This window comes from Thalassophryne amazonica, chromosome 13, assembly GCF_902500255.1.
Source record: "Thalassophryne amazonica chromosome 13, fThaAma1.1, whole genome shotgun sequence".
Taxonomy (NCBI): Eukaryota; Metazoa; Chordata; class Actinopteri; order Batrachoidiformes; family Batrachoididae; genus Thalassophryne; species Thalassophryne amazonica.
Window position 1 is genome coordinate 54,110,939 of NC_047115.1, and position 21,666 is coordinate 54,132,604.

Sequence of the window (21,666 nt, forward strand, 5' to 3'; positions counted from 1 at the left end):
ATAAACACAAATGCACATTTTGAACAATATATACAAAATGGTCTATGCATTTTGTTGTCCATTGGTATGGTAAACAGTGCTTTACACAGGGAAAGCAACAGAGTTATCCAGTAACATTCACATGCAAACTAGTGGAGCAATCCTGATAGTTACACACTCTTTGTTTGAGCACGTGAGATTGTCATCAGAGGCTTTCCGTGTGCTCCTGCTTTCACTGATCGCTGTGCGTAATGGCGCAGGGTGCACTGAGTATGTACTAATAGTATGTACTCATTGGAGCACCCAGGGGGCTATTCAAACGGGCCAACTAGTAACATATCACTCCTGAAAACGATCTTTGGCTTTTCACGTGAAGTAAATCTGCCCTACGATTGGATTTTGGAAAACCATGTGACGGTGAACCAATTCCAAGTGAACACTCACATTGCACACATCATCACACAGCTTCTTTGAGGAGCACTAAGATGGCCGATGGCTGGCTCAAAAGTCCACAGAGTTAACTTTTCAGCAAAAAAAGAGTAAGTTTCTATCTCATATCATTCAGAAGTTATTTATAATTTAGTAAAGCTTGGTCTTAGCTGTCGACCCCAGAGGGTAACTTATTGCAGATTCCGTGTGTTATAAGCCCCCCCACCAAAAAAATGTAATATCTTAAAATCTTTAAATTCAGATAAAACTGAAGTTATTGTACTTGGCCCCACAAATCTTAGAAACATGGTGTCTAACCAGATCCTTACTCTGGATGGCATTACCCTGACCTCTAGTAATACTGTGAGAAATCTTGGAGTCATTTTTGATCAGGATATGTCCTTCAATGTGCATATTAAGCAAATATGTAGGACTGCTTTTTTGCATTTGCGCAGTATCTCTAAAATTAGAAAGGTCTTGTCTCAGAGTGATGCTGAAAAACTAATTCATGCATTTATTTCCTCTAGGCTGGACTATTGTAATTCATTATTAATAGGTTGTCCTAAAAGTTCCCTGAAAAGCCTTCAGTTAATTCAAAATGCTGCAGCTAGAGTACTGACAGGGACTAGAAGGAGAGAGCATATTTCACCCATATTGGCCTCTCTTCATTGGCTTCCTGTTAATTCTAGAATAGAATTTAAAATTCTTCTTCTTACCTATAAGGTTTTGAATAATCAGGTCCCATCTTATCTTAGGGACCTCATAGTACTATATCACCCCAATAGAGCGCTTCGTTCTCAGACTGCAGGCTTACTTGTAGTTGCTAGGGTTTGTAAGAGTAGAATGGGAGGCAGAGCCTTCAGCTTTCAGGCTCCTCTCCTGTGGAACCAGCTCCCAATTCAGATCAGGGAGACAGACACCCTCTCTACTTTTAAGATTAGGCTTAAAACTTTCCTTTTTGCTAAAGCTTATAGTTAGGGCTGGATCAGGTGACCCTGAACCATTCCTTAGTTATGCTGCTATAGACTTAGACTGCTGGGGGGTTCCCATGATGCACTGACTGTTTCTTTCTCTTTTTGCTCTGTATGCACCACTCTGCATTTAATCATTAGTGACTGATCTCTGCTCTCCTCCACAGCATGTCTTTTTCCTGGTTCTCTCCCCTCAGCCCCAACCAGTCCCAGCAGAAGACTGCCCCTCCCTGAGCCTGGTTCTGCTGGAGGTTTCTTCCTGTTAAAAGGGAGTTTTTCCTTCCCACTGTCGCCAAGTGCTTGCTCACAGGGGGTCGTTTTGACTGTTGGGGTTTTTCTGTAATTATTGTATGGCTTTTGCCTTACAATATAAAGCGCCTTGGGGCAACTGTTTGTTGTGATTTGGCGCTATATACACTCAACAAAAATATAAACGCAACACTTTTGGTTTTGCTCCCATTTTGTATGAGGTGAACTCAAAGATCTAAAACTTTTTCCACATACACAATATCACCATTTCCCTCAAATATTGTTCACAAACCAGTCTAAATCTGTGATAGTGAGCACTTCTCCTTTGCTGAGATAATCCATCCCACCTCACAGGTGTACCATACCAAGATGCTGATTAGACACCATGATTAGTGCACAGGTGTGCCTTAGACTGCCCACAATAAAAGGCCACTCTGAAAGGTCCAGTTTTATCACACAGCACAATGCCACAGATGTCGCAAGATTTGAGGGAGCGTGCAGTTGGCATGCTGACAGCAGGAATGTCAACCAGAGCTGTTGCTCGTGTATTGAATGTTCATTTCTCTACCATAAGCCGTCTCCAAAGGCGTTTCAGAGAATTTGGCTGTACATCCAACCAGCCTCACAGCCGCAGACCACGTGTAACCACACCAGCCCAGGACCTCCACATCCAGCATGTTCACCTCCAAGATCGTCTGAGACCAGCCACTCGGACAGCTGCTGAAACAATCGGTTTGCATAACCAAAGAATTTCTGCACAAACTGTCAGAAACCGTCTCAGGGAAGCTCATCTGCATGCTCGTTGTCCTCATCGGGGTCTCGACCTGACTCCAGTTCGTCGTCGTAACCGACTTGAGTGGGCAAATGCTCACATTCGCTGGCATTTGGCACGTTGGAGAGGTGTTCTCTTCACGGATGATGCGAAGGAGATGTGTTGCACTGCATGAAGCAAATGGTGGTCACACCAGATACTGACTGGTATCCCGTCCGAATAAAACAAAACTGCACCTTTCAGAGTGGCCTTTTATTGTGGGCAGTCTAAGGCACACCTGTGCACTAATCATGGTGTCTAATCAGCATCTTGATATGGCACACCTGTGAGGTGGGATGGATTATCTCAGCAAAGGAGAAGTGCTCACTATCACAGATTTCGACTGGTTTGTGAACAATATTTGAGGGAAATGGTGATACTGTGTATGTGGAAAAAGTTTTAGATCTTTGAGTTCATCTCATACAAAATGGGAGCAAAACCAAAAGTGTTGCGTTTATATTTTTGTTGAGTATAAATAAAATTGATTTGATTTGATTTGATTTACATTTATTTACATTGTATTACTTCTACCATCATTCTTGGACTGAAATTCTTTACTTTTTATAATTTCTCTCTATTTGCTGTTGCTTTTTCCTGTCCATCCGTGTATTATAACCTTTCCCGTACCCCATAGGTGGGGTCGTGGAAGAAAGTCAAAGTAAAGTCAACCTTACTCCTTGACATCAACAAGTCACTGATGACATGTTCAGGACGTCCGTATGCCACACTGAGCGTGGTAAAGCCGGGAAGACTCCCAGATTGCCTTCAGGCAGGCAGAATTTTTTTTTTTATAAATGTTTGCAATATTGAGTGCTGTGATTGGTCAGAATCCCACATTTGCAAATGTTCTGCTCTTGCCTGAATGCACAACCCATCTGTGAGACCTCCTTTACTTCCACACATCAGCACCTTCCATTGCCAGTCCAGTGTGGCTAACATGCCAGCAGTTATTGGCTAACATGGACTGTGCGGGGGAGGAATAAATGAAACCATCATCAAACAGCACAGTCTGACAGGATAATGGTTGGATGACTGAAGATACGTGTAGCTTGAAATGAGGTTCTCAGTTACTCGTATTTCCAGAGAGTTGGTGTGGTGGCCACCAACGCTGCAGTACAGCTGTGTGTTTAACAAGCGCTCATAAAATTAATACACCCGTATATCTAACTGATGTCTTTGTTTTGTCCCAACAGGTCATTGCCATTGCGATGGACCAGTTCACAGATGTAGATCTTTTCAAAGAAATTGTGGATGCTTCTTCACGAGGAGTTCCGGTGTATGTGCTTTTGGATGATTACCATTTAAAAGGTTTCCTCAAAATGGCTGAAACTCAAGATGTGAAAATTCAACAACTCAGGGTGAGAACTGCTGATAAGTTCATGATGCAAAAGTGAACTCACAATCTCAGAAATGCTTCAGAATTTCCTTTATTTTCACATGACATCTCTTCTCTCTCACAATTGTATTTGAGCCTTGTTGTGCAGAATGAAACACTGAAAAAACAAAGAGCTCTTTTGTTCATGTTTTGTACTAACGTAGCTCCTGTTTTTGCAGAACATGAGAGTGCGCACTGTAAAAGGTCAGAATTACCTCTGTCGATCAGGAGCTAAATTTCATGGAGCAATGGAGCAGAGGTTTCTTTTAGTTGACAGCCAAATAGCTGTCTATGGATCATACAGGTAAACGAAACACAAAATTGCTTTCATTGTTTCTTATGGAGCATTTGGATGTCGGCCCATAGAGGCCCCAACACTTACAAATTAAGGCAATGCTGGCACATGCAGATAATATTTAGAAATACAAGAGCAAAAAAAAAAAAGAAAGCCCACTTGCATGAATTCAGCTTGGAAAACATCTTGCAAATTGTCAAAATGCTTGGAAACACAGAGAACACAAACAAATATAAACTATAGCACGTGCAACAATTTCATTCCACATGTCTGCAGTAAACATATCAACATATCAGCATGTTTGCTGGAAATTCACCAAAGAACCTGGAAGGAATAGAGGAAAAAACAAACAGACAGATAAATCAATATTAGACCTTTGCCAAAATCTTTAAAGGAAAATCTGGGAACAACCTACATGCATACGGCCCTAGGACAAGTAGTGGAAAAAACAATATATTTTTCTCAAAAAATTATAGTATGATTTGCAATGCATCAAAGAGCAGAAACCTCTTTGGGTTGTTAGTACTTCTGCTGTTTTGTGTCTATTTTCAGTGCATCTTGAATTGTGACTTTTAGCTGTGTGGTGTGAATTTGCAGCAAACACGGCATCCACTTAAATGGTGTAGGTTATATGTGTTTGCAGGTGTTCTATCAGTTTACGAAACAGTTTTTGATGCAACTACCTGTTGCTGAATTGATACAAATATTTTCTTTGTTTTTGTAAGTATTTCTGAATTTGCTGGTTTTGTGGTAATTTGAAAGTGTCATGACCTCTCTCGGCCACCGTAGCCTAGTGACAAAACTTTGTTCATGAGTATACAAAAGCATCAATGCTAAAGATTTATTGAAAATATCCAAGCATTTATTTTAAAAACATTATTAGAGGATAATGTCTTTCAGATCCAGAGCTATGGTGCTGCTCAGAGTTCAATGAATTGTTTGTCTAATCTCTCAGGAACGTTTCGGGGAAATTCCAACTGCATCAATAATGTATTAAAGAAGTCAGCCAGACTTTAGAGATACCGCTCCACCAATCATTTCCCCTCTTCAAAAACTACTTAAAGGGGTCATGTTATCCACCTTGTTCCTGAGGGTGCTGCTGGAGAAGCGATTATGGGTGTGACCTGTTAGACACCAGAAGTAGCAGTGAGCCATTGTTTTCTAGCGGTTTTCGTTTCCCAGACCGGTTTATTTTAAAGATTTTGTTTTCTCTTCTAAATGATATGGAGCCCTGGAAGTGTCATCGCAAAATGTTTTGCATGTGGAGAGAATGTGCGCATGTTTTATTATATTGTGCACTCGTTTTATTATATTGTGTGCTTGTTTTGTTATATTGTGCGCATGTTTTGTTATATTGTGCGCACGTTTTATTATATTGTGTGCATGTTTTATTATATTGTGCGCACATTTTAAGCATCGTTTGAGTAAAACAAAGGCACAATCTACTTAAACGTGGCCACAATTTGTAAAACGTGCACTCAGTATTGTCTTGACACATAAATGTTGGCTATTAGTCAACAAACCAGGAAACAGTGTAATACATTTCCCCATTAGAAATGGATCTTTTCGTATATCATCATGGTTTGGGCGCAAAAGGACATATAGAGAACAAATTATCACGGCGCACAAATTATCACGGCCAGGAAAAATGTGTGCACGTTTTATTAATTTGAGAGCATGTTTTATTAATTTGTGGGCTCAATTAAAGGAAAACGTGCGCACAAATGATCCTGGCCAGAAAAAAAAATCACTTTAAGTGACCTCTCACCGGGTTCCGTAAAATGATGATCAGCTCCCGCAGCATTTAAAAAATGTCCTTGCACAACTTGGAAACATGTTGTGCTGTTCACTTTTGTACTAACAACCAGACAAAGTTAAATCTGCAGCTACAACAGCAATGTTTTTAACATGCAGCCGGAGGATTGAGAGTTTCCACCGCTGACCGAAGGATGAGGAATCAGAAGGATGTGGCTGAAAAAACTCAACTTGAAAAACCACCTATACTTTATACGTGTGCTCTTTTCAATTTGTTGACAAAAAGCCCACAGAGGAACGTCTTAGTTTGTGGTTGGGATATAACAGACCACCGGAGAAGATAAAGATGACTGACAGCAGTGTTACCAGAATAACAGGTATGATTTCATGTGTCTGGAGGACAAATCACCTTAATTTTAATCATTAGCAACAACTTGTATTACCCTTTTCTGAACAGTTAATGTAATGTGCATTTGGGCTGCTGGTCAGTATGAACCTACAAATGCCATAATTTCAGTACAGACATAACAAAACGTTCAACAATGCAGTATTTTAATCTTAATCTGAATTTAATATTGGAGCTGTTATTATGGACCAGGTTTTCTTGTGATTTCTGGAGCACAGAGGTGATGCTGTTACCAGTGGAAAGTAGTGGGGTTGATGGAAGGTTAATGGTGTAAATAAAGTGTTGTCATGAAAACCCCAGTGCATCACTTCTTGATAATGATGTACTGTGTTGCTGCCCTCAGATGAATAAGATGAGATGGATCAGGGTGAGAAAGTCATGTCAGACAGAGGATCACACCTGTTCAAAAGGGCTCACCACCAGGACCGCCACACCCTGTAGCTGATTGCATCTTAGAGAGTGATGCAGACTCCCATCTGTATGCAGGGATTTCACTCACAGAATATTCAAACACTTCACCATCAATGCCAGTTGTGGATCAAATTCTAAGGACTTTGATGAAACTAAGACAAAACTGTGTCATGGTTGATTTGGCACACCGATTTAAAATATCACAAAGTCAGGTCAGTAAGACAGTGGGACTGTGGGTAGACATTATGTGTGCACACATGAAGGATTTCACTGTGTGGTTGCCTTGTGAAACAATCAAAGCAACATTGCCAAAAGCTTTAAAAGAGCACAATGCTAACACAACCTGTGTAACTGACTGCACACAGACAGTTTTACAAAAAGCAAAAAACTGGATTCAAGAAGCGAGTCATATAGACACTATTGGGTGATTCTTAGACTACGGGCACTTATTATGTCCTTTGATCATATTGTATGAAAAACAGAAAAAAGGGGAAGTTTCACACTTTTATAGTTATCTTTACAATGAAAGTGTGTTAAGAAATTTGTTCTAGTAGTCTATGATGACTTTTTCACCTTTTTTCAGCATCATTATATGCAAATATTGCCGTTTTGTGCTTGTCCCACACCCAGACTTTTGATCTTCAATGATAAAAATGAATGGTAAAGAAATGTTTTTTCTAATGTTTTAAAATATCTCTGAATAAAATATCAGTAAAATAATCAAAACATAATTGGGGTATTCAATGTCATACAACTGTTGTGATTTTTTTAAACAAAATGTAGTTGTCCCACACTATTGCCGTAATTTCCACCACAACACTGTAATGTCCCTTTAAACAGTTTGTATGAAAGATTGGGTAGTTTCTATGGAGATAAACAGTGACATGAGAGCACATGTATATAGCGCCAAATCACAACAAACAGTTGCCCCAAGGCGCTTTATATTGTAAGGCAATGGTGTGGTGGAAATTACATTTACAAGGCCAATAGTGCCCATAGTTAAAGAATCATCCTATTATGCAAATAACACAGTTAAGTATTTAGTGACTATTTTTCACTCTGGAGTAGTCATGTTTATTTCTGATGCTTATGGTGGAAAATGCAGTGGCATGTACATAGAAATAATGTTTTTTTGTTTTGTTTTTTATTATTTGGAACATATATTGGCAATGCATTGAAAACACAGTTTTCCTTGTAATAATAAAAAAATAAACAACTGAAAGTGTCTTATTTCCATCCTTCTTTATTTTCCTTCATAACACACATTACACATTAAGTGATGACTGTATTTTTTTAAGAGATTCAGATATTTTGGGCACAGCAGAACCTTCTTTGGAACAAATTCATCAACTAATGTTGGAAGCATGTGAGAAAGGTAGAAATTCTGGATGTGTTTCACGTGTCTATAAAGACTTTGTCAAATTAAATGTCCAATTGCAGGTGTCCAGATAACCAGCTGCAAACTGATCACTGTCAAATGGCCCTGGAGGAATGTAAAATGAAATGTAAAAATATGGCTTAGAGTTCATTTTAATGAAGGCTCACATGTATTCTGTCACGTTAGTTCATACATTATAATTAACTAAAGTTACCCACCTGGAGATCTGCCTTGACCTGCATTGCATAAACACCCTGCTGTTTATTTCACCTGATGCCGAAACTCAAACCCAGGCTTGGTGATCAGGGATTTTAAGGCTTCTGTTGGCCTCTATGTCTGCCTGAAGGTAAATAAGTTGTGTCCCAAGACCTCTTTGAGCAGAACGGGACCGACCTTATTACTGTGCAGGTCCCGATATGCATCAGAGCTTTTCAGACTGTTCACTGCCTCCCCATCCAGAGCGAGAGATAAGAAAGGAGCTAAAAATGCTACCGTATGTTATCTTAGGCCACTTCTTCATGTCGTCCTCCCACCTCTCTATATTTGTAGACAGCGGGATTATAATGTTGTCTTGATTGAGCCGTGACAGCTGCTGTTTACGTCTCTAAGGGCCCCTTCACACATAGTGCGAATTTGATGGAATTGCGCATGAAAATGCGCATGAAGTAGGAATCATATGCAAAACGTAAAATCATAGCTGCCTTGAATGCCTTGTACACCTGTTGCTACAACCATTTGCGCACACCAGCAGCTGAAAGACAGTGTGCGCACTCTGCGAGCCCATCGAACCCTCTCATGCCAGGTGTCGGTCAAATTCTAGCTGACACACACAAACATCCAACACCGCTTGCATGGCACTTAGAAAATGTGCGGCTATTCGCACTATCATCACGAAAACAGTCAGCAGACGATCACTGTCGAGCTGGATGTGAAATTTGTCTAAGTGCCCCCCAAACTGTGGAGTTGCAAAAAAACACACGTGGTGTATGTGTCTTGCACGTATGCTCGTGTGTCCCCTGCTCCCCCCAACACATCTGGTGTGCGGGGGGGGGGGGGGCACACTTGCATAAAATGCTTATATGTATGTACATATCTGTTCACATGGGGGCTGGACAGTGAGATCTGATTGCACACAGCACAGGGAAGGGCCTGTCAGCTGATCGCAGCACACTGACAGCTGGATGGCAGCTCAGTGCACACATTACATACACAAAAAACACCGCCAGGACAGTTATATAAATAATTATGACAATATGTACATAAACAATTACTTAACAAATAACAAAAATGAATGACTACATAACACAGTGAGTGACACGTTGGTCTGGGCGCTGAATGGACGGGGGGGGGGGGGAGCGTGTCTGCTTACAGCCGTGGCTGTAAAGATCTCTGCTCCTGGATGTCCCAGTTTGAGAACACGTTCTGTGTTTGGAAGGACATAAACTTACAACATTCCTCTGTGAGGCATGTGTCTCTGCCTGCTGTCCTCACATAGAAATATATAAAACATCTGTCGCCTTTGCACCGGGCTCCAGCGGCTGCACACAGTGCACCTCATCCATGTCTTTGTAGATTTCAAGCATTTTTCTGCTCTGGTTACAGGCCAGCGATGGTAGTGCAGTGGTATAGTAGAGAAGCTTGAATCTTCGACTGGACTGGGTTGCTTGACGCGAGGACGTGTCGCTTCAAATCGCAGAAGCTTCCTCAGCTAAAATTCTTGCTCTGGTGGTCTGACTTCTGTCTTGACTCTTGTAGAGAAGAATAATCAAGAAGTCACAAATGCTGGAGTTTTAAACCTAACCAGACCCCTCCTACCGAGAGGCAGCTATAGGCTGGTGACTAAACAATAGCTCTAATTAGCACCTATTGTGCTCTAGTTAGCACCCTCCTAATGACAGGGCAGCTGTCCCTCTCCTGATAGCTCCCTTGACAACTCTGCTGATGACGTGAATGACTCATTACCATGAACAAACGACTGAAACTGCTTTGACCTGAGTACCCCATTGTAAACAGGGGATAAAGCGTGTCTCAGACCCCCTCCCCGGTTAAGGCTGGGTTTCAAACGTTTCACAAAGAATGCCTGCTTGACCCCTCTCTCAAACCATTTCTTCTCTCTAGCTAATATTTTAACTTCCTTGTCCTCAAATGTGTGGTTGGTGTCTTTAAGGTGGAGATGAACTGCAGACTGAGGTCCACTGGCGCCCTCTCTGCGGTGCTGGTATAGCCTTTTGTGTAAAGGTTGCTTAGTCTCACCTATGTAGTGTTCGTTACAGTTTTCCTGACATCTGATAGAATACACTACATTGCTCTGTTTGTAACTAGGGATCCTGTCCTTAGGGTGAACTAATACAGACAATACAGACACAACTAATACAGATATAATTAAAGATTAAAAAAAGGTACATTTGAGATGAAGCCACAGAAGCCAATAACCTCTTCTGGGTTGTCTTGGTGGTTTTCCTCACTCTTCTCCTTCTTGCACAGTCACTTGGTTTTTGATAAGCCTCATTTACTTTATGTGTTTGAAATGGCATAAATGAATTAAAATGTGTGAAATACCAAGGGTCCGAATACTTTTGCAAGGCACTGTAAATCTGAAGCCAGAAGTACTCCATAGATACTGATGCTTCATTTATTTGATTCAAGTCTCTAAGAAACAACCAGTTTCTGAGCCTATTGCTTTAAAGCTGCCATCACCAAATGGTGGACCGCTGTTCAGGTCCTGACCCAGATGCTGTTCCATACAGAAACAGACCTATGATTACATTTTGATCATATCTATTTTAAGCTGCTCATCTTATTTTGACTGCACAGGTTTTCTCTTGTCTTTACTGCAGTCAGTGCATGTACACCAGGAAATGCACAGACCAATCCTGTGCATTATAAGTCATCTCAAATGATGATTATGCAGCGAGTAGCACATACACACAGACACAAGACAGACACACAGAAGCCTGAAGAGAAAAGATACATTCTAAAATGAGAAAACGGAGCCTTTAATCCAGAGTGGACAGACATGTACAGTGCTGCGAAAAAATTACTGCACCCTTGAGCTTTTACACTTTTGAATTTTTAGGACATCAAAAAAGATTGACTTTATACAGACATTGATACAAGTACTAGGCAATTTCAAAGTGCATGGCACTGAATCCTAATGCATGTTAGACAATATGATGTTCCGGGTCCTTGCTTCAGGAAAATTTCTGTAAGTGGACCTCTGTCTCCAGTCTGTCACAGCACACAGGCCAGCTTCATTGTTAGTGTATCACAGAGCCAACAGGAGTCTATTTTAACAAGAGCACTGTATTAGTATTTGCAAAAGTGCTTGAATGTCCAAATTCTCTGTGTCTTGTTTTGCAAAGGAAAATGAAAACTATATCCTTCCAAAATGTTTGGAAGGATCAAATAAGTAAGACCCTTCGGCTGCTCGATTGTTTTCACTCAGGGTCGCCATAGCAGATCCATGGTGAATCTATGTACATGCTGACTTGGCACAAGTTTTACACCGGATGACCTTCCTGACACAACTCCACATTACATGGACAAATGTGGTAAAGGTGGGGTTTGATCCAGGAACCTACCACACTGAAACCAAGCATACTTACCACTTGGCCACCACCCCTTTGAGTAATGTGCAAAAAACAAAACAAACAAATAAATGCATGTGATAAAATAACATTCATCATCAGGTTGTCTGCAAAATTATATTTTTTGAAAGACATGTTCTATATATGTACAAAATAAATAAACAAATAAACAAACTGTAGAAGTTACTGTATTTTCAAATAAACTGAAGTACTCCCATACCTTTTTAAATTATAATCTAAGACACTATGCTGGCTTTAAAAGGACATGTGATGTTACAAAGCTGTTGTCCCACATTTAATTAATTCATATGAATTATATTTTGTTTGTTTACAGTTTCACATGGTCATATGAGAAGATCAATCTGAGTATGGTGCAGGTGATAACAGGGCATCTGGTGAAATCCTACGATGAAGAGTTTCGAACACTCTACGCCAGATCAACAGTTCCAGCTGAACTATGTCCTCCAGAACCCTTGTTCCAGCACATCGGGCAGGTTAGACAGATTTTGCCAAAATACGGACCTCCAAAAATTGACCGAACTGACCATTTGAGGCACACTCTGGACACTGTCTATCGGAAAGCCTGTGAGAGACAACTCGGTATAAGAGACCTTGAAGAGAGACTTTATGAACAAGACTCTCCTAAACTTAGACCTGTGGTTGAAAATGGGATTAGTGCACACAAACCAATCATGCATTTGCTGTCCCCCGAGGAAAAGAGCCTCAGGAAAAGGCACAGCTACGCTGGGGAGAGACAAAATACATACCTTTCAGAGAACATCAGACCCAGAGCAAGTAACTGGAACATCTGTCATGATATGGACAATGGAATAAATAACTTCCTCATGGAAAATTATTCTCAAATGCCTAAAATTTACAGAAATCAACCCATGCGACAGTTATGCCATGGGAATGATAAACCAATTCTCCCCATTCAGCAGAACATGCCTTTAGTGGAAAATGCATCCAAGTCCTTCATGCGCACATGGAGGATTGAGTCTTATCTCAAAAGCTTTGATGTCCCATTGAGAGACTCCTGTGACTATTTAGACCAGTTTGAATCACTTGACAAAGCAAACTCCTTCATGCAAGGGAGACTGAGGAATTCTCTCATTTTTAGATCTGCTATTCCAGAGCAAATAGAGACAAACAGACACATGAACAATTCCTTTACTGCTTTGCCCTCAGCGTTGCCAAACGCCGCATTGCACTACTCATCGATGCAGTGGAATCCATCAACAACAGCTGAAAGCAGAACAAATAATGAAGACTTCAAATTGAAGAGGCAAAGTTTGCAGATGTTGGATGATTCACGGGAAAATTTAAGCTATGGTCCGGGAAGAAATGCTTACCCATCCACATATGTGAGCTTGAGCAGAACCAAAGGGCCAATGATGATGATTAAAACCCCTGACATTATGACAGACAGCTGGCAAAAACGGCACAGTGTGGCTGATCCTCGATCAAATGTGGAATATGAATTGTCGGGTCACATGTACGGCAGTGCTTATGGTAGGACACAAGTGCACAGAAGCACAGCAGGGATCAACGTGCCAAATGGAGGATACAAACCACATTTGAATGAAGATCAGCGATCCATGTCACATTATGATGTCAAGACCATAATGGGCAAAAACGACTCATCCACACCCATTTGTCAGGAGCCGCCCTGCAGAACTGTGTCTGCAGCAGTGCTGGAAATGAATACAAGGGATTTGACGGTGAAGTCCAACAACATGAACTCGCAGGCTTTCCTACAGAAGAGTTCAAGGAAAATAAGGTCCTTTCTCAACATGCCAGAGAAAAAAGAGGGTTCTGCTGCAACGAGTGCAACACCAAGTCTGAAGTCAGTGGAGAGCACTGACACCCTAACTGCTGATGATGAAGCTAAAAGCGATGGCACGGGGAGAAAACATGCCCAAAACATCTCCAGCTCCGTCAAATCATCTGCACAGCAGAAGAGCCAGAAAGTTGACGAACATTTCAAATCATCAATACCTCGCTTTAAAACCGAAGATGATCAATATCCACAGCCCAGTTCTCCCCCAAAGCCTCCAGCAACACAACAAACACACCCTGTATCTGACACAAATGTGAGGCCCAGCTTAGATGGCGGAAACTGGCGAAAAGGTCGAGGTGCTGAGCCCCGCCTGTACAGCAGGTATGAGCCTTTCTGTGCAGTGGAAAAGAAACCGGCCATACGGCTGACAACTACCAAAGCTCACTCTCAGGAGAAACCAAAAACTGCTTTCAAGGGCGACGCAGCTGTTGAACACAACATCAGCCGAACTGTACGAGGACACCATGAAAATAAGCTGGAGAAATTCATTCATAGAGTGGGGAATCTCATTCACAAAAATAAGTGATTACTGTTGGAATTTCAGGACTTTTATATTAACAGATTATGTTTTATAACAGGGAAATGGAAGGGGTGTGTTTTAATTTTTTTTTTTTTTTTTTTACAGAGTTGAATATATGCTTGTGTTTACACAAAATTGACTGTTTACAGCTTGCCCTCTGCTAATTTGATTGTTTACAGGTTAAGGATTGATGACATGGTGTAAACGATTAATGTAAAATATATTTGCCTCTTACAGGGAGTCTTTATGTGTGCTGGTGTCAAACTCCAGCAGTCAATTAAAACTCTGTGGGGTGTGAGTCACAAAGGAAAACTGTAACGCCTAAATAACTGATGGCTGTGAGCGTGCACACATTCCAAAATGCTGTTGTGTTGGCAGAATACTACGCTGTCACTGTGTGATCTTTTTTTTTTATTAGAGTGGAGCTGTTGCAGTGCTACGTGGGAGCCAAAACGCTATAAGATATCCACAACTGCAAAATACTGTATATATACGTACTACGTACAACAGCATTACATATGAATTTTATAGTGGTGGATATCTTGTACCCTCCTTTGTGTGTGTGTGTGTGTGTGTGTGACTCATTAGCAGGCTTTTAATGAGCCTTTCATTGGATTAAGAGTGTCAGGAAGGTAGATTTCGTGGACCGAACTTGGGCACCCCTGATATAGGGGAACCACTTTAAGTGCTACATGACACCTATGATTCATCTACGATTATGACATTTGGGTAAATGGTAAATGGACTGCATTTATATAGCACTTTTCCATCTGCATCAGACACTCAAAGCGCTTTACAATTATGCCTCACATTCACCCAGATGTCAGGGTGCTGCCATACAAGGCGCTCACTACACACCGGGAGCAATAGGGGATTAAAAGCCTTGTCCAAGGGCCTTTAGTGATTTTCCAGTCAGGCGGGGATTTGAACCGTTGATCATCTGGACTCAAGCCCATCTGTGGCATTGTGCTGTGTGATAAAAACTGCACCTTTCAGAGTGGCCTTTTATTGTGGGCAGTCTAAGGCACACCTGTGCACTAATCATGGTGTCTAATCAGCATCTTGATATGGCACACCTGTGAGGTGGGATGGATTATCTCAGCAAAGGAGAAGTGCTCACTATCACAGATTCAGACTGGTTTGTGAACAATATTTGAGAGAAATGGTAATATTGTATATGTGGAAAAAGTTTTAGATCTTTGAGTTCATCTCATACAAAATGGGAGCAAAACCAAAAGTGTTGCGTTTATATTTTTGTTGAGTGTATATATATATATATATATATATATATATATATATATATATATATATATATATATATATATATATATATATATATATATATATATATACCTTTATTTAACCAGTTTAGTACCATTGAGATTGAGATCTCTTTTGCAAAGGAGACCTGGACAATTAGAAAGTTTCCAATTCACCTAATCTGCATATCTTTTTAAATGTGGGAGGAAACCGGGATCACCCGGAGGACACCCACACAAACAGGGGGAGAACATGCAAACTCCACACAGAAAGGCCACAGGTGGGAATCAAACCCCCTGACCTATATCAACATGTTGAATAAACAGTATAATTATTGCACATGTGTGTCTTATACTGCTGACTCTCAAAGGCCTCTCTAAAATGTGCCGCTGATCTTTATTACATGAAGGCGTCTGAAGTGGTGGCTCTTGGTTGTCATGTACTGCCAATTCTCAAGAACAACACTGGAGGCAGTTTATCTCTGTGAAATAAACATTTAATTCACAGGCAACGGCTCTGGTAGACCTTCAATTACATGATTCCTCAAAACGTACATCATCTGTGGCATCATGTTGTATGATAAAACTGCACATTTTAGAGTAGGCTCTTACTGTGACCAGTCCAAGGCACATGTGTGCAATAATCATGGAATGACTACTGTGTGTTTTTGGTCAACCTCATTAACTCGCGGTTTCAGATAACTTGATTCTGTGGACTTGTGTGAGCTAAAGAGGTTCACTTGTATATGAACAAAATATGTGAGAAATAAGCCTTTTGTGTGCATTGACGAAGTCTTCGGTCTTTTGCTTCAGTGTATGAAGAGTGAGAACAAACACCAAACTGTTGCATTTGGATTGTAGGATTTGGATTGTTGGATTGTTGTGTCTCAGATTATTGTCTTGCACCTACTGTTTCCTCACTTGTTACAGGTTTGGGTCCAATCTTACATGGAAATTTACAGTTAGTTGAATAGTTTGAAATGGGTTTGTGGAAAAATCAGCAGAAATAAGTTCTGCTGATTTTTCCACAAACCCACACACTCCTCAAGATATATATATATATACACACACACACACACACACACACACACACACACACACACACACACACACACACACACACACACACACACACACCAAAAGGTATTGCATATTATTTGTGTACTTGTGCAGTGTTCATGATTCTTATCTTACTTGGCCAGCAGCAAAAAGCAGTGTTACTCCTTATTTTTATAGTCTGTTTCAGGTCTGTCCCTGAACTATAGTTTGTGGCATATTTTTGAAAGAATGTCAAAACACAGTGTATATAAATGTCAGTCTTAAATTAATTATACTTTAAAAATTGTTAATGAATGCATTTTGTGGTTATTTTTAAAATGGTTGTTTAATTTTCTTCTGCTGCTTGATATTTCACATATTTTAATTTGTTCATGCCATTTCAAATACGAAAAGTATACCAGGCTTCTCAGTATGAAAGAGGCTTTTCTTTAATCAAAACATCATATCTGGGCTTGCATCTCAGATGTACCTTTTTTGGCAAATTGGAACTGAACTTTCAGGTCTTGTTTTTAAGAAAATCCTTCTCTGTACCACTTCACTGTGAAACTGTATACAAAATGCAAAAAAATGCCCTATACACAATTTCTCCAATCACAGCCACAGAAGCCTATAACTTCTTCTGGGTTGTCTGAGTGTTTTGGTGTCTTTCTCACTCTTCTCCTTCTTGCACAGTCACTCCGTTTTTGAGAACTGTCTACTCCATGCAGATTTACCACAGAGTTCCATACTGTTGGCATTTCTTCATAATTGATGTAAATAAAATCCAAGACATATGCAGTGACTTGGAAATGTTCATGCAACCATCCCATGAGTTGTCTAAAGTAAACTGGCAATAAAACTGATTATAGGCAGGTATATACCAAAGGGACCCATTATTATTCAACCCATCATCTTGGCCTTTATATTTTTCATTCATTTATATCAAGTTGTAGAGATTTGCTTTGATTTTGAGTTGAACAAAGATAATTTTAGAAATTTTATACAGAGAAGCCTGATTTCTTTTTTTTTTTTTTTTTTTTTTTTGCATTTGAAATGGCATAAACAAATTAAAATCTATTAAATACCCACCCCAGCATTTTTGGTGGCACTGTATTGCAGGGTAACATTTAAAGGGTAAATAATGGGATGAATGTAATGACAGGAATAGTTTATCAGTAAATTCCAAAGTGTGTATACATAGAAAATCTACAGTGTAAAACAAATCAGTGTTCAACATGAGCATCCTTTTAGTCTAGTGGCATAGACAAATATTTGTGCACTTTTGGAAACAAGTATGAAATTTTGCATGAAGATAGATATCACTGGTGATATGTTTTGGCTATAGAACCACTTTCACACTTCCTGGTGGCAGATGGCGCCACCTATACACAAACAAATCATGTATTTCTTATCATGGACATCATGATGTATTTCCTCAATGACTGTTTTGCAAGAAAAACCCCAATTTTTTACCCAAAATACACATTTTAACATTAAAGCACTTTCTTCTTGAGCACATTGCCTGAAAATCAAAAGACTGCACAGATTTCCATGATCTGACAAACTTGGTGGATACGGATGGTTTTTGTACTAGTTGCGACATGAGGTCATGATCAACTTCTAGAGCAGCTACCTGTAGCTCAGAATGAGAGGGAGTTTTGATCTGTGGTCTGCTGAAGAGTGGCAGTTGTTTAGGCACAGGATCTGAGATGGGTTTGGTTGCTTTCATGTTTTCTTGACAGTTTCTACCACAGAAGCATCAACTATATGTATACGTGGCACGTGCAGGTCATTTTGGCAGGCTTTGCGGTGCCAGATTCATCTTGTGGTTCCCTCGTATGCGCTCAAATAATTTCAGATCACCATTTTGCTGCCATTGGAATATGTAAATTGCAGTCAGATCGTTGTCAGATTACACATGCACCGCCGTTGGATAGGTGTCCCATCTCGACTGCATCTGGAGGGTTTTGAACATGTGCATCATACTCGGGGCCTCTGGCTGATTTTGGCCAACTGTGTCGACTTACGCAGATGGCTGTCAGAATGTTTTGTAACTGAAATCCGACACTTTTTGGATGTGCGCCAATTCATAATTCCGATGCCATTCTGCATGATTCCGGCTATGTGTGACAGGGCTAGAAAGCTGTAACCTGCTTGGCAAAAGCACTTTGTACTGCAGGGAGCTGTTCATGGTGTCCAATTAAGGTCATTGTCTTAAGGGTGAAGGAATGTTGTCTCAAATTCGGTCAGTATCCTTGATAATTCTGGCCCCACCACCACCCTTGTCCACGAACACTGACAGGTAGAGTGACCGTGAATCAAATCCAAGTCTGCATGTTGGGAGCCCAACTACTCATCTCACTGCTCTGTGACTTGAATGAGTTTCATTTTTACTCAAATATTTCAAGGGTTGTTCTTTGAAAAGCAAAAACAATTTATGACATGAAAAGACACTTCCATATTCCATGTTCTTCCTCTCAGTGTCTAAAACTTCTACGCAGCACTTTGAAGAACACTCGTCCACATACCATGTCTCCACAGACAGCGCTCTGAGTGTTATGAGATGAAGTTCCCTCCTCTGCACCGCTGGGTGTAGATGCTGTCACTTTGATAGCGATGCGGCACTCTGTGTACGACTAGATGTGACAATGATCACTGCAGAAACCTGCAGATATACTGTATCTGAAGCACATTTTCCCCTCTGAATTCATCTTGACAGCACTCAGGGCTTTCTGATCAGCTGCTTTGAATGCATCTCACTTTCACCTACTGATATTAGCTGCTGAACAGATATGGACTGAGTTATGATCTCTTTTCTGTTCCTCGATAGCAACAGGAAAATTAAAGTGCTGTGTAAATATATTTGGAAACAGGACAAGCACCTTAAATGATATCTTTGTGATAAAGTAACAAAACCAATAAAATGGGGTGAAGAATTTACCCACCAAACAAAATAATCTCTAGGCAGCTATAATCAGTGGTGCTGTAAAAAACTATTTTGTTTGTCCACGTGAATGGTGTAGCCTTGAACCAATTTTACTTCCCCAAATTCTTTTATTCACATTAGACTGTCAAGCTGTACTGTTCATTTTGCTTTTAGTAAAATACAAGAGGCTTAAAAACAAGTGGCAGGCGTTACTGTTGACTGAACACTGTCATGGGTTAGGTTGTGGCTTCAGCAAACATAGGTGGGGTACACCGTGGACAGAACACCAGGCTATTGCAGGGTCACATTTCAAAAAACTCAATTCACTCCCGCATGCACATCTATGGTCATGTTACAGTATTTCACAAATGCGAATACTGATTTTGTGAAACCTTGCACCCTTTTCTCAAAACTGTAAACACAAAACCCAAATGCTCAAACTAGATTCACAGAACCATCCATCCATCCATCCATCCATTTTCTTCCGCTTTATCCGGAGTCGGGTCGCGGGGGCAGAACCTTTGAGTCCTATTGCAATATCAAATAATCGCCTCAAAACAATTCGAACTGTGTTCAATACCCAAATGTGTTCAATCATACACACAGTCAGTAAAAATAAGGACTGTACTGAACAGTCTTTACACTCTACATCAAATATTTGAGAACATAGTGTTCAGTGCACATAGGCTGGGAAAAAAATAAGTTTATTCCTACAGTCAATACGTTGTGTTTTCAAACAGAAATGTACAACACACTAAGCAGTGTAGATGCTGCAAGCAATAGAATATAGAATGTCTGGATACAACACTTGCATGTAGTACAATACTGTATAAACGCAGTACTGTAAAAGGCCAAATAACAGACAAAATTGAAATGTAAAGCACATTACAGTCAACTGTAAATGTAACAGCAAAATCAAATCCAATTCTCAATCAACAAGTAACTCATTCAGCCTCAGCATCACGTCTATGTGCTGGGCCAGGCCAGAGGACCTCATCTACGTCAGGCAAAGTTCTCCCTAGCCAGGTAATGGGGGATGAACCCTCTGGTATGTCAGATTCATCCTTGGCAGGAGTTCACACTTATGTCACCACAGCCAAATTCATTGGCTTGTAGGAGATTTTCCCTGGTGTAGAGTTGGTGGTCATAGACCTTCCACCGCCAATGTTATGGTTAGGGATCCAGACGGAACCGGGCCGTTACAGGTGATGGACTTAAATGCTGGGAGTAAGGAACAGAACTGACTGAATGGAGATTTATTTACAATAAACACATGAACAATGCTGCGCTGGTTAGACGGACTTCAGAGCCAAAACAGGGCCCGCTTGTAGCGGTGGAAATCTGGGAGCTACAGTGCACATATGGACAGACCTGGGAGTCTGAGAACAAGCAGGAATCCTGGGGTATATGGGAACTGGATCCAGAGCCAGGCGGGTGCACAGAGCCGAGGACAGGAACTAGGAGAACAGAGGTGAGGGCTTGCACAACCCCAATTCCAATGAAGTTGGGACATTGTGTAAAATGTAAATAAAAACAGAATACAATGATTTGCAAATCCTCTTCAACCTATATTCAATGAAATTGAATACACCACAAAGACAAGATATTTAATGTTCAGACTGATAAACTTGTTTTTGTGCAAATATTTGCTTATTTTGAAATGGATGCCTGCAACACGTTTCCAAAAAGCTGGGACAGTGGTATGTTTACCACTGTGTTACATCACCTTTCCTTCTAACAACACTCAATAAGTGTTTGGGAACTGAAGACACTAATTGTTGAAGCTTTGTAGGTGGAATTCTTTCCCATTCTTGCTTGATGTACGACTTCAGTTTTTCAACAGTCCGGGGTCTCTGTTATAATTTGCGCTTCGTAATGCGCCTCACATTTTCAATGGGCGACAGGTCTGGACTGCAGGCAGGCCAGTCTAGTACCCGCACTCTTTTACTACAAAGCCACGCTGTTGTAACACGTGCAGAATGTGGCTTGGCATTGTCATGCTGAAATAAGCAGGACGTCCCTGAAAAAGATCTTGCTTGGATAGCAGCATGTGTTGCTCCAAAACCTGGATGTACCTTTCAGCATTGATGGTGCCATCATAGATGTGCAAGTTGCCCATGGAATGACTCTTAAACAAAACATCCATGAATTGCAAATTTGAATAAACATGCCCTCACATGCTAAATGTCTGTCATATGATGCTATATTAATCTGTCTTTTAGGGAGGAATGATTAGCTCTTTTATTTGTCTCAACATTCAGCTAAATATTTAGCTTGAAATTTGTAAAACCACCTAAAACAGTTCTGCATTTTTAAAGGTTTAAAGTGGTCTCACCATTTTCTTATTTATTTATATCTGTTGTCAACTGTCAGTCATATTTGACTGTGTGGATCAATCTTAGATTTACATCCTCTGTTGGACATTTCTGACATATGA

General features: G+C 40.5%; 1 protein-coding gene across 1 annotated transcript in view; it reads left to right on the plus strand.

The window, feature by feature from the left end:
• Positions 1–14,842, plus strand: part of fam83b (family with sequence similarity 83 member B) — a 28,431-nt gene extending 13,589 nt beyond the window's left edge. Inside the window, exons 4-6 of the mRNA XM_034185414.1 lie at positions 3,633–3,797; positions 3,994–4,118; positions 11,981–14,842. Coding sequence (XP_034041305.1) covers positions 3,633–3,797; positions 3,994–4,118; positions 11,981–14,012 — 2,322 coding nt within the window. The 3' untranslated portion in view covers positions 14,013–14,842. The remainder of the gene's footprint in view (positions 1–3,632; positions 3,798–3,993; positions 4,119–11,980) is intronic.
• The last annotated feature ends 6,824 nt before the right edge of the window (positions 14,843–21,666 follow it).